The sequence below is a fragment of the Tympanuchus pallidicinctus genome, unplaced genomic scaffold (genome assembly GCF_026119805.1).
Source record: "Tympanuchus pallidicinctus isolate F22 unplaced genomic scaffold, pur_lepc_1.0 scaffold1, whole genome shotgun sequence".
Lineage (NCBI taxonomy): Eukaryota > Metazoa > Chordata > Aves > Galliformes > Phasianidae > Tympanuchus > Tympanuchus pallidicinctus.
Window position 1 is genome coordinate 6,727,625 of NW_026294618.1, and position 23,646 is coordinate 6,751,270.

Below are 23,646 nucleotides of genomic sequence, written 5' to 3' on the forward strand. Positions count from 1 at the left end.
GAAAGGACGCCGTAGATCTGACACTGTAAGCAGAAACAAAGCTGCTTCTTAAACTCATTTGGTGATTGATTTTTTCAAGACACTTCAACTTTAATGTATTAAACTTTTCACTTTTTGGACTAGATGGCCCACAGGGCTCTCTTCCAACCCTAAGGATTTTATGATTCTATTCTATTCACACTTTGTTTTTTGAATTCCATAGAGTAGCACGGATGTTCATTTCAACTTCCATCTCAGTGGTGGGATACTTAAGGTGAGGTGAGGCGAGGATTTGTTTGTTTGAAAAGCAGAATTGTAAAGCAAAAGATCAACCCCTACAGTTCTGTGATCTCATCTTGGAACAGGCTGCCCAGAAAGGTTGTGGATTCCTGGAGGTGTTCAAGGCCAGGTTGGATGGGGCCCTGGGCAGCCTGGGCTGGTATTAAAGGTGGAGGTTGGTGGCCCTGCATGCGACAAGAGGGTTGGAGATTCATGATCCTTGAGGTCCCTTCCAACCCAAGTCATTCTGTGATTGAGATGATTCTATGATCTTGTTAGTTTTAAAATATGGAGAGCTTAAAGAAGAAGGAGTCAAGGTACATCAAGGTACTTGCAAATCAAACAGCTTTTAAGATTTGTCTTTGCTGTGGTGGTGGAAATTGTTACAGTTGTCTGAAGGCTTGAATAATTTGCCTTTAACCTGCTAGATAAGATAGTTTGGATTTTGCTTTCAGTTATAACTTGGATGTCACGTGTGAACTTCACTGTTCCAGAGGAACACTGAGGTTCCATTGTTGTCTTTATCTTGGGGGCAGTCATTTGTTTGTATCAGCAGCGACCTGAAACATGATTCCTATTTGATCGTACACTGTGAGGGTAAAAATGGAGTTTGTGGTTGTGTTCATCCATGTAGGAGTGTGGGGAAATAAAGCAGGTACACAGGTACTGCTTTCCTCCTGGGTGCCTGGTCTGGATGCATCAGTAGCCAGTGCAGGGATGTCTCTGTGCACATGCAGATCACCAGACCAACTTACAGTTTTGCCTGAAGTAAGGGATTACTGATGCTTCTACTGGCATAATGGTCTTAATTACTGTAATGTAGCACTAACGATGTAATAATAAATAACAGTACTGTGTGAATAGTGTTGGTCTGTCAGCACAATAAAAAACTCATTTCATCATCTCCTCCTTTTGTTTTTTCCCTGTGGCGTGTGAGTGGGTGGTGGATTTTTTGTTTGCTTCCTTTTTGATTCTTTTTTCAGTGGCTCATTTCTGTGTGTCCAACTCTGAGTACAAAATACAGCACAGACACGTATTGAGCATCTCACATAAGTCCATAAGTCTGAGTGAGTCTAAGGACACAGTTCATATCTGAATCGATGGTTCTTTGAGAATAATGTCTCCTTCCAGCCACTCCTTCCATCCACAGTTCTTATTACTAATTTTAATTTTGCCACCTGTCAGAGGAGTTTTCTGTTTGTTATTTCACAGTTCCAGGTGTGAAAATCTTTGGCTGTCACTTGTGGTGGTGATGTTTAGTTCTAATTATTATTGCTATTAAAATTGTGCAGGTCATTGGCTGATATTGATGGAGACGGACAGCTGAAAGCAGATGAGTTTGTGTTAGCCATGCACCTAACTGATATGGCCAAAGCTGGGCAACCTCTGCCACTAACTCTGCCTCTGGAGCTGGTACCACCTTCCTTCAGGTAAATTGCTGAAGGCAGTCAAACATACTATGCCTTCAGCAGAAGCTTTTTATGCAAACAAGGTAACGGTGTTATTTGTCTGATGGGGTTTTGTGTTTGTTGTTGTTGTTTTTTGGTTGTTTTTTTTGCCATCTCCAGGAGTGGAAAATACTCCGAAAATATCAATGGAACTCTGCCGTCTTACCAGCCTGTGCAAGAGGAGGAGCCACAGAAAAAACAGCCAGGTAAAACAAAGTTCATGGTCTCATTGTTGATAAATAAGGCTGTCTTTGAAGGACACTGGAACACTTAGAAAGTGGAAGACGTAACCAAATCGCTGGGGGGTTTCATTTCAGGAGCTAGATCCCTTTTAACTTGGACGGTAGGAGGGTTGTTAAGTGGCTGTAGTCAGCCTATTACATCTAATAAAAAGGAGGAGGCAGAGATGGGTGCTATTATTAGCTGTAGGAATGGAAAAGTGTGCTGATTAATAATGTATTTTGGAAAATAAATCTTTCATTTTCAACTACTGCAGTGCTACTGCAAAACTTTTTTGCTGTTGAGTGTTACTGGCAGTACTTTGTTCTGGACATTCTGAAAACAAGAGATCCCAATGTTGTTTAATTATCTAAAGACAAGATGTGAGTTGCACACAAAAGTCAATTCTGCTGTTGGCTGCCTGATGGCAACGGTCTGTTGTGTGTGCAGTGTGGGACTCAGCGTGCCTCCCTTTTTAAGAGTGGCTGCTGGGAACCTCAGTCACTCCTTTCAGTCTCCTTTTATCCTGCTGTAGTTCAGCTTAATCCTGTTTTGTTTTCTGCTGTTTTTAACTCCAGGAGATCTTACAGGGAACGCCCTTTAAGGCTCACTCTGTGTGTTAACATTTCTTGCTCAGTGGAAAACCTCTGCAACAAAATATTGACTTCTCTCAGCTTGTAAAAGCTGCTCCTTTGTGTTTCCTTTAAAATTAAAACCATTTTCTTGGTCAGTTTTAAATGCAATGTTTTTGCAATTGGAATAGACTTAGGAAAGTTTCGAGGTATTTTTGAGAAGAAAAAATAATACTAGAAAAAATGCCAAGGGCTTCCATCGTCGTGCCCTGACTACCTGAACTTGCCAAAAAGAGAATACCTATCTTTAGTGGTGTAACTGAGGCACTCGTTGGAGAGCAGTGTTTTGCACAGGACAGAAATAACTACTTCTCCTTGTTTTAGTGACGTTTGAGGACAAAAGAAAAGCAAACTATGAGAGAGGAAACGTGGAGCTGGAAAAACGCCGTCAGGTCCTGTTGGAACAGCAGCAGAGAGAGGCAGAACGTAAGGCTCAGAAAGAAAGAGAAGAACAAGAACGAAGAGAGAGGGAACGTCAGGAGCAGGAACGGAAAAAACAGCTTGAATTGGAAAGGCAGCTGGAGAGACAACGAGAGCTGGAAAGACAAAGGGAAGAAGAAAGGAGGAAAGAAATAGAAAGGCGGGAGGTTGTTTTCTTGACATTGTTTTTGTAATGCTGTACGGAATGTGTGTGTGCATGTGGTGTTCGCTTGATGGAGCGCTTGGGATTTGGGCACTGACCTCGACTCCTTGTCGTTGAGTGGCCAATGGCAGGCTCTCCTGAAGAGAGAGAATGGCATTTCTGTCTGAAAATAGTGTGTTACAAATGAGCAAAGTGGTGTTTGAATCCCAGACTTTCGGATTCTTCGAAGGACAGATGAGACTTGTTGGATAGATTTCTTAGTTTTAATTAAAAAATATATATATCTGTATTCCAAACAAGACTCTACTGAATTGACAGCTGATAATATTTTGCTGTTTGAACTTCAGGCAGATTTGCTTCTGCCTGGTGTCTCAGTGTGTGCATAAGGCTTTCATGTTTTAGGTAGATCTGTGAAATACTCAAAAGAGGTTAGGAATAATATCTCAGCGTGCTCATTTGTGGTCAGTTTTCTAAGCTAAGTAGATTTTTTTCCTCTCTGAATTATGCATCTTTCATCAGATTGCTTTCCTTTACCATGAAAGAACCCTGAAGAACCCTGGCGGATCACTTCCGCCGTTCTTTGACGCTGATGTTTATAAAGACATTTTGAGGAAAACAATACATTGTGTTACTGTTACACTGTCTACAAGTTGAGCACATTGTATTAAAGCATGATCTCAGGGTTCTGTACCTGCGTGGTGATTTAAAGCAGTGTAACTTCTCTATAGGCAGCAAAGCAAGAACTGGAGCGGCAGCGGCGTTTGGAATGGGAGAGAATTCGTCGCCAAGAACTTCTTAATCAGCGTAACAGAGAACAAGAAGAAATTATCAAGTTGACCTCTAAGAAGAAGAGCCTTAATCTTGAATTAGAAGCTCTGGTAAGGCGTATGTTTCACTGCCCAACTTGAAATGAAATGCAATATTTTGAAACGTGCAAATCTTAGCACATAGACTTAATGGTTTGCTAGGAGTTTTACTATGCTTTGGATGAGCAATCTAAACCGGGTATTTTTGAGTTCTGTTAAGGAATTGACTGTGTTGAAATCAAACACTTTCTCCACGGATGTATGGAGAAGGGTTTTGTTGCTGTCTGTAGTGTCATTACTCTGATTTCTTTCTAGACGGACAAACATCAGCAAATCTCAGGCAGATTGCAGGATATTCGAAGCAAGAAGCAGATTCGGAGGACTGAGCTGGAGGCTTTAGATAGAAAATGTGACCAAGGAATTATGGAAGTCAAGCAACTACAACAGCAACTTCAGGTACATCGCTTTCTGTTAAGCTTTTAATTCTCCTTTATTTCCTGTTTTGTGTTTGGGTAATTTTGTGTGCTGCAGCAAGGAGGAACAGTGTATCAGTTTGGATCTGCAAGGCCATCCACGTTGCAGAGGTTTTTAGGTTCATGTGTGGTGCTAAAGAATTGATTGCATACTACAACAAGCTGATAGTTGAATGGAGACAGTAGTCAAAACTTTTTTGAACTGATAATAGTGACTTCTTTTTGTTACTTTCATGGTTCCAGCCTCAGTTTTTGGTGAGGATTTCTGTGTTAGGCTTGAGGCAGTCAATAGAACGACTTAGATTGGAAGGGACCTTGAAGCCCATCAACTTTTATTCCTCTGCTGTAGGCAGGGTTGTCACCCATCAGCTCGGGGCTGCTCAGTGCACCATCCAGCCTGGCCTTGAATGTCTCCAGGGATGGAACAACCACAAATTCTCTGGGCAGCCTGTGCCAATGCCTCACCACTCTCTGACCAAATAATTTCTTTTTAACATTTAACCTAAATCTCACCTTTTTTAGTGTAAGGCCATTTCCCTTCGACCTACTACTATCAAACTCTGTAAAAAGTTGGTCTCTGTACTCATATCCAGGATTGACCCAGCTAAAGTTCAACACCTTGCACTTGGCCTTGTTGAACGTCATTAGGTTCTTGTGGGCCTGGTTTTTGAGGCTGTTCAGGTCTCTCTGGATGCCATCCCTTCCTTCTGTTGTGTCAGCTGCTCCACTCAGCTTGGTGTCATCGCACATTTGCTGAGGGTGCACTCTATCTCACTGTCTTTGTCGTTGACAAAGATGTTGAAGAGCACTGGTCCCATGATGGACCCCTGGGGTCACCACTTGTCACTGGCCTCCACCTGGACGTACAACCATTGACAGCAACTCTCTGGCTGCAACCTTCCATTCTTTATCCACTAATAATCCATCCAGCTCTCAAATCCATATTTCTCCAATTAGAGATAAGGATGTGGTGCAGGACCATGTCAGAGGCCTTGCATACGTCAGCAGTTGCCCTTGCTTTGTCCATCAGTGCCATCACTCCATAACAGAAGGCCACCAGGTGGGCCAGGGACGATGTGACCTTGGTGAAGCCCTGCTGGCTGTTTCAGATCATCTCCTCATCTCACATGTGCCTTAACATGCCTTGCAGGAGAATCTGCTCCAAGATCTTCCCATGCACAGAAGGGAGGCTCACCAACATGTAGTTTCCTAGGTCTTCTTTTCTCCCTTTCTTGAAAGCAGGAGAGATGTTTTCTTTTATGAACTCACTGGGGACTTTGCCTGACAGTCACAACTTTTCAGATATGCTGGGGAGCAGCTTGGAATCCACAGCAGCCAGTTCTTCCAGGACCCTGGGATGCATATTGTTCAGCCCTGTAGACTTGTGTGCTGCTTCAGCCTCATGAGAAGGTTTTGGACTTGTTCTGCTCTTACAGTGAGGGGAAGGGGATTTTGCTCCCTCGTGCCCTGCCTAGACCTTTTGGCTCTTCATCAGACAGCCAGAAATTCTTACTCCCAAAGTTCAGGGTCCTGTCTCTGCTCTTTGCTAGGCCTGTATTCCTGGAGATCATGAACTCAGCCAGGCCATGTTCACTGCAGCCCAGGCTGCCCCCAGCCTTAACCTCTTTCACGATCTCTGCGCTGGTGAGCATCAGATCCAGCAACTCTTCACCTCCGGTTGACCTGTCCAGTATTGGACCAGGAATTTATCCTCAGCAAACTCCAGGAGTCCCCTGGATTGCTTGCTGTTGCTTTCCCAGCAGACATCTGGGTGCTTGAAGTCTTCATCAAGATGAGAGTCTGCCAGCACAGCATTCCCTGCAGTTGAAGCAAGAAGGCCTCATGCACAGAATCCCCTTGTTTAGGCAGCCTGTAGTGGACCCTGACCACCAGATGTCCTTCATTGGTCCTTGATTTTAACCCACAGGCTCTCAACTTGATGATCAGTTCCTCAGAGGCAGCTCTTTGCAGTCTCTCTTCTAAACTTAGAGGGCAACTCCCCCACCCCTGTCCTGTTCCTTCTAAGAAGCTTGAAGCTCTGTTCTCATGATAGTTTCCACTTTTAATAAATCTGTTAACTTCTTTTCCAACTGTGATAAGATTTAAAGATTAAAAAGTTATTTGGTGTTAATGTTGTTCACACAGGGAGTATAGAAGTTGTTTTTCCTCCTCCCTGTAGTGCTTACTCGCATCCATGTTTCATTAAAGTGCCTTGGGGTTCTGTTTGAAAATTTTTGCACGTGAATATATAAACAGTGTTAAAAATGTGTTTTGTTCTCTTCAATATCTACAGGAGTATCAGAATAAGCTGACTTATTTAGTTCCTGAAAAGCAGTTGCTAAGTGAGAGAATTAAAAACGTTCAACTCGACAGCACTCAAAGTAAGTGCCTGCAGATGAGTCGTGGTTCACATTGCTGGGTTTTTATCATTTCATGTCATGCTGTTTAAAAAAATAAGCTGTTGGATAAGGAGGGGTCAATCCTGCCTTTGTTTTAATATCTTTTCAGTGAGAGCCACCTGAGAATTGTTGCATCTGTGTTCCTTTGCTTCTACTGTGTTGTGAATAAGAAGCAAACAAGCACATTTTTGTGAGAAACAGAGTTTGCTTAAAACTTCCTTTCTGCAGACTGTGCCATCCTCAGATACAATGGTCCTTGTTACACAGGGTGTTTTTGGTAGCATTAAGTCAGGGGGGTTCATTAAAAGTTTACACTGATCTTTGTATCAAAGCACGCTGCAAATTCCTGCCTTCAGAAGCTTGCTATGAACTGATCCAACATGATACAAAAAACCATTTGTAAAGCATTCCATGCTACACGTAATGCCTCTATGTGTCAGGTGGATGTTGGCCTCCTTCTTGGTGCTGTATGCAAACAGGAGGGTAAGTCAAAGGATTTTTGTAAGGAAGGAATTTGGCAATGTATGTATGTATGCTGGGGAGAAAATAACTTGATGAGAACAGAAAGTTGTTTATCTTCTAATGCAGATGCAGGAATTGCTTCAGTGCAGAAGAAGTCTCTAGAAAAGGAAGAATTATGCCAAAGACTTAAGGAACAGTTAGATGCCCTTGAGAAAGAAACTGCTGCTAAGCTTGCTGAAATGGATGCGTTTAACAGCCAGCTGAAGGTACGTGTGTTCTCTGACTGCGTACAGTGAGTGCATTTCTTCATCCATGTGGAAAGATTGCTGGCGCTTCCAAAAGGTCTTCCCAACTTTCAGTGTCACAAAAGAATGACCAGAAGTCTTGTAGCACAAGAGAAATTCATTGAAAGCTATCCTGATGTACTAAAATATCAACATCTAGCTGATCATTGCTTTGCATGAATCGACTGTTGCTCACTCTCAACCTTTGCTTTGGAATTGAGGTTTCTGAGGCTCTGGAAGGTTCTTTTTTATGGGGTTATACAGTGTTCTTATGGGCTACAATCTTTGAATCGTGGAGTTTTAATTCGTGTTGAAAGGAGCGCAGGGTTCCACAGCACACTGCACAGGACCCAGTAGCAGACTTAGGTGTTGTTCTGTAAGTCAGCATAGGCTGCTGCTTTGAGGATAAGGTGGTAAATGTTGGCTGCTGGCCCTAAAACTATTTTTGTTTCAGCAGCAACTCTCGATGTACCTAAAAACACACCCAGTGCTCAGGCATGCATCCACTTAACTTTATTTCCTGGCTCACTCTCAGTGGCAGGGATGTGAACTGTATTCCTACGCAGTGCATTGATGCTGGGCCAACGCGAGGGCTCTGCACTCGCCATCGAAAAGAACAGGGATTGAATTTGTAAGCATTGCTAAGAGTTTCTTTTCTTGGAAGAAGAACAGGCTGCATGAAACATCAGTGACGTGCATTTTGAGTTCCTTGTATGCTTGCATGGCTTGCTGTGTTCAGTGGCTGCATCCACTGTTTAGTCTTCCCTAAAAAATGTTTTCCAAAATACAGTGCAAAGATTAATTAGCTTTTTATCTGCCTTATCTTACAGTGTGACAGTATGGATGATTCTGTTCTTCAGTGCCTTTTGTCTCTGCTAAGCTGTCTCAACAACCTCTTCCTCTTACTTAAGGTTATTTTCTAATCTTTGGCTCTTTTGCTTTTTAATTATTTCGCATTTTTTTCTCTGCTTACCCTTTCTGTTTGGATATGTAACTTATGTTAAAGAAATTTTCCTAAAAGAAAATCAGTAGTTTTGTTCTTTCTGCTAGCTTTTAAATCCTCATAAAGATGTACAATTTTGTTTACCTGCTTAGAAAGCCAAACTGCAAAGTGATGATAGCTATTTTATGTCTTAATGGACTTTGTTTAAGTTGTTTTACTCAACTGTTTCTTTTTAGTTAAGGTAACATCAACAAAAAGAGCACTGTCTAAGATGGAAGCAGTGTCTTCTCCTTGCTTTCCATCTGTTGCTCTCTCTGTGTCTCACCATGTCTAGTTCATGCACCTGAAGCTGGGAATCACAAAATCATAGAATGGTTGGATTGGAAGGGACCTCAAGGATCATGAAGCTCCAACCCCCTGCCACAACCTCCACATTTCATAGCAGCCCAGGCTGCCCAGGGCCCCATCCAACCTGGCCTTGAACACCTCCAGGGATGGATGGGGCATCACAGCCTCTCTGGGCAGCTGTTCCAGCACCTCACCATTCTCTCTGTAAAGAACTTCCCCTGACACCCAACCTAAATCTCCCCTCCCTCAACTTCCAACCATTTCCCCTTGTCTTGCTGTTTCTGTCCCTTTCAAAGAGTCGATTCCCCTCCTGTTTGTAGGCTCCCTTTAGGTACTGAAGCCTTCTTTTCTCCAGGCTGAACAAGCCCAGCTCCCTCAGCCTGTCTTTGTAGGGGAGGTGCTCTGGCCCTCAAGTCATGTATATGGAGTCAGGCATGTGAATCCTGAGTTTGGGACTGAAGTGATGTCAGTGCCCAGGTGATGACATGCCACAGCGACAGCCATGCTTTTAAACCTCCAGATTAACCCTGCACTAAAACTTGCTTCCTGTTTTTCCTCATGCTGCTTTTGTCTGCTGGTGTAAGACATCTGGCTTGGGTTTTTTTCTTCTTAAATCAAAGATATGAGAGTTTGTTTCCATAGCAATCCTCAGTTTCTGTGTAGCATGAGAAAATATTTTCAACTGAATACATTTGGGAAAAAAACAGTAGCAAGTAGATGTGTTTGAGAGTTTCACTGGCACAGAAGTCTTGTTCATAGGAATTGCAGAGTTTTCTCAGGCGCTGTGATTGTGGTTGGCAGTGCTTACTGTGGTGGGAACAGATCACTGATAACTGCTTTATTTGCATTTCACATCAGATACAGAAAGGCAGAGTGCACCTGTAGCTCAGTGTGTGTCAGTAGGATTCCTCATGGTAGTGTGACGTCTAGCTTTGTACTGTGACAAAATAAGTTCTTGAGGTACTCAAATTGTTGCTGGTTTTCTTTCCTGTAAATGTAATTATCCCAAAGATTCACGCTCTGTGTTCTGTGAAAATGTCCATTATCAGAGGGAGGTGAAATAGGAACTGAAGAATGTGCCCCCAAAACTAGAAGTTCATAGAGGAAGAAGGCAGTGTGAGTGTTAGGCTGAGCTGCCTGCAGTGGTAAGCCTACTGAGGATGTTCTTAAGCTTTTTGATTGAGTTATGGAACTGATCCCTCCTATTCTGCTCAAATAATTTCAGTCTTCCATTTGCATGCAGCAATTTGTCATTGTGTTTTACAATTGGGAACGGAGAGAAAGAACAGAAACGTTGCAAAGGGGGCGGATGCTGGGGATGTATTCTCAGCTTTATGGCATTGTGTTGGCCTTCAGTTGAAGCCTGCCTCTCCAACAGCGTGTTTTGTGGTTGTTCAGAGCGTGCTTCGCTGTCGTCTTTGTCCTTTCACAGTGTTGTATGGAAACGTGACGCTTCTCCCTGTTTCCTGTCACATTTGCTGTTTCCAGCAGGTGTTTGTCTGAAGGGCGCTTTGAAAGCCCGAGTTCTATGAAAGGACTTGCAAACCTGCCAGCTGTTTTCATACTTCAGTTTGTTTGACTCTGCAGTGACCTTCAAGGACTGTTAAGAACTCAGTGTTACGTTGTTCGTTTGTATGGATAAAATAATAGTTTGGTTCACGAAGCGTTACAGTGCTCGGGTGCTTCCTAAAAGATTGGTTTCATTTCTTATGATGTACTTTATTGTGTTTCCTTATTAGGACCTGAGAGAAAGCTACAGCACGCAGCAATTAGCCTTGGAGCAGCTCCATAAGATCAAACAGAGCAAAATAAGAGAGGTAGAGAAAAGAAGAGCCGAACTTGCGCAGAAAAAGCGGCTGGAAGATGAAGCTGCAAGGTACCATGTCTTAAAGTGTGTCAGCATAGCAGTTTTTAGAGCAAAGGAGTGCCAGGGTGTCTTTCAGATACTGATTTTAATACACAGGAAGTATAACTGGCAAAAATACATCCTGGTTAGTTGCCTTGAGAAAAGCAGTTTAAATGGAGTACCACCAGTACAAGGCGTTCTGCATTTCCTTTTTCTGATCTATTTTTATCTTTTCGTGGAATTTAGAAACTCAGGTGTGAAGGGCAAATAAACCAAGCAACACTTTTTCTATTAACATTTTAGCTTCTTTTGTCATAGAATCATAGAATGGCCTGGGTTGCAAAGGCCCACAGTGCTCATCCAGTTCCAACCCCCTGCTGTGTGCAGGTCACCAACCAGCAGCCCAGGCTGCCCAGAGCCACATCCAGCCTGGCCTTGAATGCCTGCAGGGATGGGGCATCCACAGCCTCCTTGGGCAACCTGTGCCAGTGCCTCACCACCCTCTGGGGGAAAAACTTCCTCCTAAGATCTAACCTAAACCTCCCTTGTCTCAGTTTAAAACCATTCCTCCTTGTCCTATCACTGTTCATCCTTTAAACAGTCGTTCTCCTCCTGTTTATATGCTCCCTTAAGTACTTGAAGGTCATTATGAGGTCTCCCTGTAGTCTTCTCTTCTCCAAGCTAAACAAGCCCAGTTCCCTCAACCTTTCCTCACAGGAGAGCTGCTCCAGCCCTCTGATCATCTCAGTGCCCTCCTCTGGACCTGCTCCAAGAGCTCCATGTCCTTCATGTCCTGCAGGCCCCAGGCCTGGTTGTAGTACTGCAGATAGATAATTCTCACACATCTGCAATTCCTCATGTTTTCTCCTTGTTTTGTTACCTTTGGGAAGTTCTTAAATATTTCCTTAAAAGCACTTCTTCTTGAGTAGTTGCTAGTTCTTTGTTGTGTATATTCATTCTATTGTGAGATGGTACTTACACAGTAGGAAGGACATTGACTTCTTGATTCATCAAATCACTCAGGTTGGAAAAGACCTCAGATCCCAAATCCAACCCCAAGCCACCCCTCCATGCCCACTGCCCACGTCCCTCCGTGCCACATCCCCACATCTCTGGAACGCCTCCAGGGACGATGACCCCACCACCTCCCTGTGCAGCTGTGCCACTGCCTGTGTTAATCTTGGGAGCTCAATAACTTACATTTTTAACTGTAAGTTTGATTTCTGTTTTAGGAGGAGGACCAGGACGTTAAAATAGGTCTTTGAGCAAATCATTTCAGCAGCCCTGGTTCATGTACGAAGTGCTGGTTTTGCGCTGCTCAGCTTGTACTGAGAAATCAAGCTTTTCAGTTGTTGCCTCTTGCTTTTTCATTCCCAATAAGTGTAGTTTCTCTTGTGTTGCTGACTAAGAAACAGTAGTTTTGGGGCTTTTAAACTTGCTGTCCTGAGATGCCACTGTTTTTCTCCTCTCCTGACTTTCTGCTACCCATTTTATCCTTAGTAGCTGAAGAGTGTGGCAACAGTGGTGCAATAACCACTGAGTAGTGGCTGAAAACAGAGAGCTAAAGCAACAAAGGTAGCATGCAAAGACTATTCCTATGTTTATAACAGAACGTAATTTTAATACTCATCTATTTGGAAATGTTACTTTTCAGTCATGGGGCTTGGAAGCTTGTTGCTATGGTGGGCAGCTTCAAGTCACCCTTATTAAATGAATGCACTTCTGTCTTGCTTGTGTGTAGGCGAGCAGAAGTGTACGAGGAGGCAGGTATCTATGTGGCAGTCTCCCTGTACTAAGAATTCAAATCCATTTATTACTTACACGTGGGATATCCTGGCACTCTTGTGTAGATAAAGCAGTCTCCTGTGGAAGAGCTGATTGTCCAGTGAGAAAAGTGACTGATATCATAGATTCAGATTTGTTTACAAGTCCACTTACAAGTGAAGTTGATTATTCTGTGAATAGAATCTCTTTCAATTGTAGATGAATGTTCTCCTACTTCTTTCTCATTTCCTTTTTTAAGGAAAGCAAAAAGGGAGAAGGAGAATCGATGGCAGGAAAATATCCGAAGGGAAGAAGAGGAGAAGAAGAAGCGATTAGAGGAGGAGAGAATGCAGGAAAAGGTTCAGGAAAAGCTTCATGAAGAGGAGGAGAAAAATAAGCAAGCTGGGATCTTGAGAGAAACAGAGCAACGGCAGAGACAACTGGAGGAAGAGAAAAGAAGGCAAGAACAAATTGCAAAAGAAGCTGAGGAGAGGCGTAAGCAGAATGAAGAAATAAAAAAGATAAAAGAAGCCACCACTTCTCACGAGGCAGAGAAATGTGCTGCTAAATTAAACATAAGTGAGAAGTTTGGAGATCTGTTGAAACCAACAGAGGGTAAAAGTCTTAAGCCACCCTGGACCAATGAAGGTAATCTTAGTTAGATTGTTGCCTCGGTGGTTCTTGTTTTCCTAAGTCATTTTTCATTCTTTAGGTGTATTACTGTGACACCGTGGCAGACTTACTGCCTCGTGCTATAAGCAAAACACAATGTTCCATGTCTTTAGTTAGCTGTAAATCATCCTATTGATCCAGTTTGTCTTTATCAGTTTCTCAGTGGTAATGAGAAGACGGTTGGACTGGGTAATCGTTTCCAACCTTGTGATTCTGTGATTTGCTCCATTTTTACCACCAATGGCCCCAATGGCAAATCTTCCAGTGGTTGTGGCTAACAAAGTGTAGGTGTTGTTGGAAGCAGAAGTACTGTAGCTTTTTTGTGAGGCCTGATCTCTCTGTCATTAAAGCAGAAGGCTAACGTGGAGCTTTGTCAGGTGATGAGTGGATGCACAGGTAACCCTCAGTGATTTGTTAACACTGAAACCTGCTGCTTTTTGTACCACTCAGTGCCTCTGAGTAACAAAAAAAGAACTGAAGTCAACCTGACTTTCTCTGTAGATATTCAGAAATCCTTGTTTAACAATATTTTCCCAGAAGGTGACTTTACTGCAACTCAGCTTTCGTTAGTTCTTGCCAGTTCTCATTAGCCAGTTTAATTAACTGAGTTAAGCGAGAGCCAACTGGGGTGCTGAAAGATAGAATCATAGAATGGCCTGGGTTGAAAAGGACCGCAGTGATCATTAGTTTCAACCTCGCTGCTGTGTGCAGGGTCACCAACCAGCAGCCCAGGCTGCCCAGAGCCACATCCAGCCTGGCCTTGAATGATGATGAGTTTTCTTATCATTTCAGGCAACGCCATCAGTGCTTCAGAATCCAGGAATTCTGTTGCCTTTGTGAATTACAGAGCTTTGTATCCGTTTGAGGCGAGGAATCATGATGAGATGAGCTTTAATACTGGAGATATAATTCAGGTGAGATTTGCCATTTGTACTTAACACTTCACAAAACAGTTCCCTTCTGACCCTCAGAGGAAACAAAAGTGGTTTGTGTTGTTTTGGCTTCCTTTTCAGACACAATTAGCTGTTGAACTGCAGGTGTCTTATTTTAGAAATACACCAGCAGCCACCACCTCCTCTTCTACCGCCAACCTCAACTAAGCTGACTGGCTGCTGGGATTTGATTAGCTGCTAATTTTAGCCTGTTTTTTCTTCCTCTGCCTTTGATGATAGGCAGCACGATGGAGACCTCCATACTGACATGGGTGTGTAGCACAAATGCTCCACGCTTAATCATTACAGTAAACAAGAAAATTTTTGGCTGCCTTGTGAATGAAGTTATTGGAGGCTCAGCACATTTTTGTCTTTTATTAAAAAATTAAGATCACTGAGAAATATTTGGGCTTCCTCACTTAAGAGCAGCACAGCTCTTAAAACTGCACCAGTTTTCATGTGCTGCTTGGCTGGCCAGCCACTGATTCTTGGCCATGCAGTCGAAATTGCAACACAACACAGCATAACATTGGCAAGCCAAAATTGCTCCTGGTGTCGTCTGTGGACCCTCAGTGTTGTGTGGCTTTGGGCCATGTTTGAAGGCAACACCTGAGGCTGTCCCTGCTTGCCTCCACGAGTCACTGAGTTGGTCTGTTACCTGGGGAGCTGCTGGAGACACAGCACAGCTGCATCACCGCCGGCGTGTAATCAGCTCAACTCTGGGAGGAGACAGAATTGCAAATGCTGCCCCTGCGAGCGCTGCTCGTGCTGTTTGGTCTACCAGTGGGAGCTGACATATGATAGATATCCTGTTGTTTCACACTGCAAATTATGTTTTCTTTGTATTTTTATCCTCCTGTCCGTAGGTTGATGAAAAAAATGTTGGAGAGCCTGGCTGGCTTTATGGGAGCTTCCAAGGACGTATTGGTTGGTTTCCGTGCAATTACGTGGAAAGAATACCAGAAGGAGAAAAAGCTTTGTCTCCAAAGAAGGCCTTACTTCCTCCTACAGTATCTTTATCTACTACCTCAGCTACTTCAGAGTGAGTTTTGTTATATTTGTGTTCAGATTGCTTGTTCAGAGTTAATGCAGTGTGCTGTGTGGTGTCAGTCAGTGATATTTTAAAAGAAGAGAACTTACTGAAAAACCTATTGGAAAGTCACAGCTTGCATATTTAAAATATTTGATAGGCTTTTTTTTCATTGTGTAGAATATGGAATGGCCTGGGTTGCAAAGGAGCACAATGCTCATCTGGTTCCAACCCCTGCCACATGCAGGGTTGCCAACCAGCAGCCCAGGCTGCCCAGAGCCACATGCAGCCTGGCCTTGAATGCCTCCAGGGATGGGGCATCCACAACTGTAGTATTACTTGTTTGTATCTATATTTAAAAAAAAAAAAAGAAGTGATTCTACGTGAAGTGCTTTAAAAATCAAAAGTGCTGTGTGTTTATTACGTCTGTCTTCAATCTGCAGACCACTTTCACCAAGCAGATCTGTAGAAGAGTCAGATTACCAGAACGTACATTTCTCCAGCCTGAACGTTAATGCAGCGTGGCAGCAGAAGTCAGCTTTTACCCGCACTGTGTCCCCTGGATCTGTGTCACCCATTCATGGACAGGTACGTTGTGTGTTGTGACATAACTGCACCCATCCACGGAGTGGGGACCAAGAGGACACGTGCAGTGCGTTTCTGAATTAGGATAGTTTCACCTGTAGTTAAACACACAAGATGTTTGTGAGATAGGAAACAGTGGAGATGGTTTCTTAGTCACCTCTGTAAAACATTGACCAGACAAAAAAAAAAAAACCACAGTTAGGAATGAACTTGCTTGGACTGCAATAACTGATGCATCAATGCACGTTTAACACCCACACCAGTGAGGGTGAGTGCGAACACATCTCTGCTTCTGTCTTACCAGGGGCAGCCCGTCGAGAACTTGAAAGCACAAGCACTTTGCTCTTGGACTGCAAAAAAAGATAACCACTTGAACTTCTCCAAAAATGATATCATTTCTGTCCTGGAGCAGCAGGAAAACTGGTGGTTTGGAGAGGTGCATGGAGGAAGGGGTTGGTTTCCCAAGTCTTATGTCAAGCTCTTACCTGGAAGTGAGAAGAAAGAGGAGTAAGTGTAACTTTGGCTAGTATTTTATTTGGCAGTTTGCAGAGAGAGGTGTTCCAGGGTGCAAAGTGGTTGCAGTGCAGATTCTGAATGCTCTTTGATTGCACTGATTTACACTTTTATTATTTCATTCTTGGAAGCCAATTAATGTTGGGCTCACTGCTGTGTAAATAAACAGCCTTACAAGGTGAGTGCTGTGAAAAGTCAGCGGCGGCTGATGATTCATCAGGGTATTTACTGAAGTCTTGTTAATGCTGGGGTGGCTGCACCATTGTGTGTGAATTGTTCTCATCGTGTTATGATGAAAGTTCTTAGAAATACTTCAGAATTGAGAGAATTTGGGCAAAAATCTTTATGGATGTGAACAATTGGTAAATAATACTTTCTAGTTTTATAGTATGACATCGATCTTTGGAGTGTGGTGTGCTCTTGGTTGCTGCTCAGTGATATCTGTCACCTTTTTAAAAGTGGAGGGAACTTTTGTAATGAAAAATAGCAACTTGGAGACACTCAAGCGAGCTTAGGCTCATCCTAATAGAGAGATGTGTTGGTCAGCATTTTGATTATTCAAACGTCCTTTTTAATTTCTGCAGACCAGAAGCTGTTTATGCAGCAGTAAAGAAGAAGTCCAGTGCACAGCTCTACCCAGCGGGAGAAGGTAAGAGTGAATAACAGTGTGTGATGGAGCTGAAATATGTGAGACATGTCTGAGCCATACCTGCAGTGCCTGTCCAGAAAATACAGTGCAAATGCTGAGCTATTGTTAGGAGAATCCAAAAATGAGAACTTCAGTAATATTTGTAATTAATTCAGGTTGAGCGTAGCCATCTTGGTTTTGTTTGGTTGGGTTTGATTTTGTTTGATTGCTTGTGTTGTTTGTTTTTTTTTGCTTCCTACAATTGGGTGTAAGTTCCCCAGGCTTCTGCTTATCTGCAGTCTGTTCCAAGTGTGGTAACTCACTGCCAAATTCATATCTGTAAAACGTTGTGTATCCTTAAGTCGGAGGTGTGAGCACAAGGCAAGCTGTGATAGCAGTCTGTAAGGTAGGGTTTGCTTCACAGGCTTGCTAGGACATTCAGAAGAGGTTTAGGTTGGATGTTAGGAGGAAGTTTTTCCCCCAGAGGGTGGTGAGGCACTGGAACAGGATGATGCCCAAGGAGGCTGTGGATGCCCCATCCCTGCAGGCATTCAAGGCCAGGCTGGATGTGGCTCTGGGCAGCCTGGGCTGCTGGTTGGTGACCTGCACACAGCAGGGGGTTGGAACTGGATGAGCACTGTGGGCCTTTGCAACCCAGGCCATTCTATGGTTCTGTGATGTGATCCACACTATGGACACCACGAAGGGTGCTGACATCCAAGATGTTGGTGTCTGATGGACTTTTATCCTCATATCTGAAGCTGTTCTCTCCGCCTCTATGTGCTATTTGTGCAGAGTACGTTGCACTGTATTCCTATTCAAGCTCTGAGCCTGGAGACTTGACTTTCACTGAAGGTGAGGAAATCCTGGTGACCCAGAAAGAAGGGGAATGGTGGACAGGGAGCATTGATGACAGAACTGGGATCTTCCCCTCCAATTATGTCAGACCAAAGGATCAAGAAGTGAGTTCTTACTTCAAGTCTTGTATAATTCGTGATGCTTTTTTCTGTTTTAGTGTATTTCTGTTCTTGATACCTGTTACTGATACGCTGATGTTAAGCAGAGATTAAATTGCCTGACAGGAAAGAGGATCCTAGGGGACTCGAGTCCCAGATTGCTCTAACCACAGTGTCCCATTGCTGCTCTCACAGCAGGATCTTGGCGTTTTGTTAAATTAGGGCTCAGAGTTGAAACCTCCATCTACGTGGCACCTGCTTAAAAAGAGCGTAAATAAACTCCACTGGATTTATTAAACATGAAAAGAATATTGTTGTGTCTTTGTTACAGGGTTCTAGTAATGCTGGCAAAACTGGAACAATAAATAAGAAACCTGGTGAGTGCGTTACAACTTTTCACCATTTTGGACTGTGTTTTAAGTGATTAATAAGGCATGTGTGTTCATAGCAGTGTTCTAAGGTCTGCCAGTGTGCTTGCTTACAAGAGAAATAGCAGCTTCTTTCTTTGGAAGTAGCCCTTATCGTAGTGAAAGTATAACAAAGACAATTCATATGCTTTCTTTTCAGAAATTGCTCAGGTGACTACTGCTTATGCTGCATCAGGAAGTGAACAGCTTAGTCTTGCTCCTGGGCAGCTCATACTTATCCTGAAGAAAAATGCTAGCGGATGGTGGCAAGGAGAGCTGCAGGTGAGTGATTGGAGGAACAGTCGTTGTGTTTTGATGAGCAGCAGTGAGGGGTTGTTTGGTTCAATTTGAGATGAGCCACTGAGTAGAGCGCTCTGAAAGCTGGTTGGAAAGTGGCAGTACCTCATTTGAGACTCTTTAATTGATGTGTAAGTGGAATTTTCTTAGAGCAGATCTATAACCCTACTGTGAAATTGTGCACTGAAATAATTAGCTGCACTTAAAACCTTTGAATGTACAGATTTGTGAGAGCATATTAAGATGCAGCTTTGAGTTTGGTTGTTTCATCCTTTAGCCAGATCTTAGCTTCTGAGATGCTTAGTGCTTAATTGCTGTTGAAAGACCAACTTTGTTTTCCATAGGCAGAGCTGTGTGATGCATCTGTTGTGTTTTTCCAATCCTTATGCTGTTTCGTTTCTTGACTGTGTAATAACCATTTCTGCAGGCAAGAGGGAAAAAGAGACAGAAAGGATGGTTCCCTGCCAGCCATGTGAAGTTACTGGGTCCGAGCAGTGAGCGAACCACATCTGCTGCCCCCTCAGGTGAAAAAATGGTTTTATTTGTATTTCATTTCATTTCTGGTGTTGAACTGCTTGGATTGTTCACATACTAATTTGAATTAACACTGTGTTTAATGGCTTTATCTTGCTGTGCTTTGCTGTAGAAGGTGAAGTCCTAGTCGGAATCTGAGTCTTTTGGCATATGTGTCCTTCAGATTTAATCTCTGTCCATGAAAGGGAAAATCTCCCATGTGTTTACAGCGATCCTGCATGGGGTCCCTGCCCCAGCCTATACTGTTTGTAAGGCTCTTTAATTTTCCTGCCTGCATTGCAGAACCAAACTCAGTTCATTTGTAAACTCCTTCTTGCCAAACTAGCAAAAACCCTACAGAAAACAAGCAGTCATTGGCAGGCACCTCGGAATTCCATGCAGTGCTCTTTCTAAGAAGGAATCTGAGCTGCACATCCCACAGTGTATTTTTCATTTCGATACCTGAGTACAAAATGAGATGATTTCACAGAAGAGTAGCTTTTCTGGTTGTGTGGAGCTCCCCACAGCCATGCTTTGGTTGTACCTGGTTGTCTGGACAAGTCCTCCCTTTGCTGGAACTTGCAGCACATGATGAGCAGTGCACGCTTCCTTTGCTGCATTTTTCTTACAAGTAGAATCTGCAAGGTGACCAAACTCACTTTCTGTGCTGAGCCAAGGGAAGACAGAAGTAAACTTGATTCCTTAGCAAGCTGTGATCCTGTCTGGTGTTTTTCTTCTGTAGCAGTTCATGTGAAATTGTCGTTTCTTTCCTGTGTCTGTGCAAAATACTGAAAAACTGCCTTACTGTTTTGTGTCACAGCATCCTGCTAACTTTGCTTTTTCTTCATAGTGTGTCAAGTAATAGCAATGTATGATTACATGGCAAACAATGAAGACGAGCTCAGCTTCTCCAAAGGGCAGCTTATTAACGTGCTGAGCAAAGATGATGCTGACTGGTGGCAAGGAGAACTCAATGGTGTGACAGGTCTCTTCCCTTCCAACTACGTGAAGATGACCACAGATTCTGATCCAAGTCAGCAGTGTAAGCAACAATTTTATTAAAAACCATTTTGTTTCTTTCTTTCAAAAGTGCATTACTGTTCTTTTGCTTTGAACTTGGAATTTTGAGTTCCAAGCGTCAACTGAAGTTATTGGGATTTTAAATACTCCTTTCTTTAAATGCTTTTCTTTGGAACTCTGTACTTGAAATACTTCTCTATTTAACCTGCAAATAACCATCAGATCACCAACAGCCAAAGTGCAGTAGTGAGAGTGTGAGGGTGAGCTAGGGCAATACATCTGGGGGGTGTCCACCTAAAAGAGAGGCTGGCATACAGATATCTGGTGTTTGATAGCTGGTGCTGACTGGAAGCCAGTACAAGAGCATTATGCTTCATTGCAGGGCTTCCACAAGTTTCATAAACCATGAAAAAAGTGTCTGCTGTAGTCTTCTTTAACTTAAATTTAACAGTTTGTCAATTCAGTAAAAGTAATCACAAAGGATTTAAGAAAAAAGAAAATTCTAGCATTAACAAGTGAAGTAATCTGTGGTAGATGTGTCAGTCCTGGCTCACAACTGCTCCTGTCCAGCTCTGATAAATGAGGTGTATGTATCAAAGCAACGTTAAGCTGAAAATCAGCAGCAGCAGCCTGAGACCTGAATGCCAGGATATTCGCCTGTCTGAAGGTCAGGTGTTTTCCTGGTTGTTTTGTTGGGTTTTTTTTGCACATAAACATAGGAAATGTTTCTGGTCCCTCCCCTCTCCCCCCTCCTCTTGGCTTTTTTAGTTATTGTTTCTTTTGTCAGCTTTGCTCAGAGAAAATTACCACTGCTCTTACTCCTCCTTCAGCTTTTCATTCTTGGGCACTTGATTTAAATCAGCCTTTCATCAGCCCATGGCATTTGTGGCTTTGGGAGCCCGTTAGGGTTTGGGTAGTTGACGTGAAAGTTGTCCCTTTCACTTAGCAAGTCACATCCCTTCACTTGCTGTTTTTTCGCCAGGCATCATTTGTATTTTTTGCAGTACAAAGGCATGCATCTGGAATTGTGGTTGATGTATATCCTGAAAAGCCTGCGGCTCTGTGGGAGCAGCTTGCACTTGAGATTTGATGAACTTAGTTTGGTTGTTAGAATTCCCAAATGTGGTGATGGAGGTCCAGCTTGGGTTGGAAAGCTTGGCTTGTCCACTCAGAAGCTTCGTATCTGGCCAAAGTGCCCCATTTGTAGTTAAATCACATCTGTGCTAACGTTGCAGGTAACACATTTTTATTTTATGCACTGACTGTGACTTTGGTGTCAACAACTGCTGTGTTTAGATTGAAACTACTTTTGATTGAGCTTATCTAAAAGATTGATATTTCCTTTGGAAATATTCTGTTTGCATACAGTTTGGACAAAGCAGCATAGAGTACAGGTCATGAAATTGAGGTTCTGGCTGAGGTTTTCCCCCAGAGGGTGGTGAGGCACTGGCACAGGTTGCCCGAGGAGGCTGTGGATGCCCCATCCCTGCAGGCATTCAAGGCCAGGCTGGATGTGGCTCTGGGCAGCCTGGGCTGCTGATTGGTGACCTGCACACAGCAGGGGGTTGGAACTGGATGAGCACTGTGGTTCTTTTCAACCCAGGCCATTCTATGATTAAACACTCCTGAATTTTTCAAAAAGATCTTAGCTTATCACACTGGTGACTTGTGTAGCTGGATGTGATGAGTGCAGGATGGTTACATATAACATAACTTTTCAACAACAGCAATCCTGAGATCAAACTGCAATTGGAAACATTTGATAGATAGCATTTGATGTGATAATCTTTCTCATTGTTTGCTGGTAGATGATTAAGCTGTCTTGATCTCAGCCTTTGGATTGTGGCTGTGTGAAGAGAGTTGTCCTTTGAGATGGCACTGACAGCACCAGCCAGCAGCAGTCAGCAGAGAGCAGGTGTCATCCCTACTTGGGCAGAGTGAATATTGCAGTGCTTCTGTTTACAGACACGAGTTTCTCCCACTGTCTCTCCTGGCCAGTTGAATGTATTTGAATGGGAACAAATTGGGTTTACTCACAGAGGTTTGAGGCTGGTGATAATTCTGCTTTCCCCTCAAATTTAAGCTCTGTTATACGGAACACCTTTGTACCCAGTCTTTCCTGGGGCTTTGTGGTTGTCCTGTGGTGCAGACCTCCCTAACAAGGTTCCCAAGCTGTGTCAGCAGCTCTCTGCGCAGAAGAAGCTGTGCTGACAAGGATGACATCTTGTTGGCATGCATTCTGCCATAGGGCTCTGCAAGGAAAAGAACAATTCAGGGTGCCATAGCTCTGCCAGCAGCTCTTACTGCAACCCAGACCTTGGTCATTGCGGAACAGAAAATACTGAGTCATGCTCTCAGTGATCTTGGTATTTGTGAGAGTTGCTCATGTTTAAATAATGTTTGATTAGCCCTTGTTCTGGTGTCTGTCCTAAATCATCCACATAATGAAGATGTGCAGGAGGCTTTAAAGCATAAGGAGCTGTATATTTACCTAAAGGGATGTGTGTTACTTTCTGTTCTCTGAGTGCTCCCCCATCCATCCAGGGTGAGATCTTGTGGCACGGCTGGTATCTCCATGATGCAGGCCTGCCACGTGTTCTGGCATGCATAGGGCAGCAGTGTGAATTTCCTGGATGTTTTTAGGACCACTACTGGATCAACCCAGTTTCCCCCCTTCCCCAGAACCCTACTTCTACACGTGACATATTGGAGAGATGAGCTGAGTCCTGTCCTTTCAATAGGAGCTGCCTTTCCAGAAGTTTCTCTGTGCGTGAAAGTTCCTAATTCCTGTGCACCATCATCTGATCAGTGAAGCTGACCCATTCTCAAGGATGTTCATAGAGCTAAGTTCTGCACTGACGTGCTTGGGGTGGGTGCGTTTCAGTGCCTGTGTGTGGACAGCACGCATCAAAACACTCAGTTACTGCCAAGGAACTTCACTTTTTGGTTAGGCAGTAAGAGCTCATGGAATCAGTGGCTGTGAAGCATTGCATGCCACAGATGTGAGTGTGCTTTCTAACGTGTGAAGATTCCAAAACATTCTGAGGTTTTGTTGGACTGAATATTTTCCCCCTTTACCTGGAAGCAAATGTGAAATCAGTCTCCATTGGCACGTTGTCACTCTGTGTGTCTAAAAAGACGTGGTGAATCTCAGTCAGGTCTTCTCAAGCTTCCATATCTGGGCTGTGGGTGGAGGAGAGCCCATAAATCCAGGGCATACATCTGCCTTTACCCTGACATAGCAGTGCCTGCTCTAGATCTCACAGCCTTGGGTTTCTGATGGGAATATTGAATGATGTGGATAAATACCAAAGACATGATTTTGTCATTTCAGCCTTGGAACAGAGTAGAGCAGGTTGATTTGTGTGTGCCAGTAGGAATCAATTGCAGTGAAGTTTTTCATTACAAGTCTACACTCTGCTTACTTAATGTCTCATCACAAGGTTTTTTTGGGGGAGGAATCCTGGCTTTGTTGACGTCTCAGGGAATTTTGCCTTTTACAAGGAGCCTAGGGCTTGACCTGGTGCGTTAAAGTCTGTGTAACAGAAGGCTTCCTTGGGAAGAAACTTTCTCAAGTTGAGTCACTGCAGCGTGTCTCTGAGTCAGCGATGACTGCACAGCTGCTCAG

General features: G+C 43.4%; 1 protein-coding gene across 8 annotated transcripts in view; it reads left to right on the forward strand.

Annotated features, from left to right (window-relative positions):
• Positions 1–23,646, forward strand: part of ITSN2 (intersectin 2) — an 87,316-nt gene that overhangs the window by 31,509 nt on the left and 32,161 nt on the right. For all 8 annotated transcript variants that reach the window (XM_052687906.1, XM_052687925.1, XM_052687933.1 and 5 more), the window contains exons 10-28: positions 1,551–1,688; positions 1,827–1,912; positions 2,882–3,144; positions 3,869–4,018; positions 4,262–4,402; positions 6,713–6,800; positions 7,407–7,546; positions 10,595–10,731; positions 12,725–13,113; positions 13,930–14,051; positions 14,936–15,111; positions 15,543–15,687; positions 15,989–16,191; positions 16,782–16,846; positions 17,621–17,787; positions 18,113–18,158; positions 18,349–18,470; positions 18,913–19,009; positions 19,849–20,040. In XM_052687906.1, the coding sequence (XP_052543866.1) occupies positions 1,551–1,688; positions 1,827–1,912; positions 2,882–3,144; positions 3,869–4,018; positions 4,262–4,402; positions 6,713–6,800; positions 7,407–7,546; positions 10,595–10,731; positions 12,725–13,113; positions 13,930–14,051; positions 14,936–15,111; positions 15,543–15,687; positions 15,989–16,191; positions 16,782–16,846; positions 17,621–17,787; positions 18,113–18,158; positions 18,349–18,470; positions 18,913–19,009; positions 19,849–20,040 (2,867 nt within the window). The remainder of the gene's footprint in view (positions 1–1,550; positions 1,689–1,826; positions 1,913–2,881; positions 3,145–3,868; positions 4,019–4,261; positions 4,403–6,712; positions 6,801–7,406; positions 7,547–10,594; positions 10,732–12,724; positions 13,114–13,929; positions 14,052–14,935; positions 15,112–15,542; positions 15,688–15,988; positions 16,192–16,781; positions 16,847–17,620; positions 17,788–18,112; positions 18,159–18,348; positions 18,471–18,912; positions 19,010–19,848; positions 20,041–23,646) is intronic.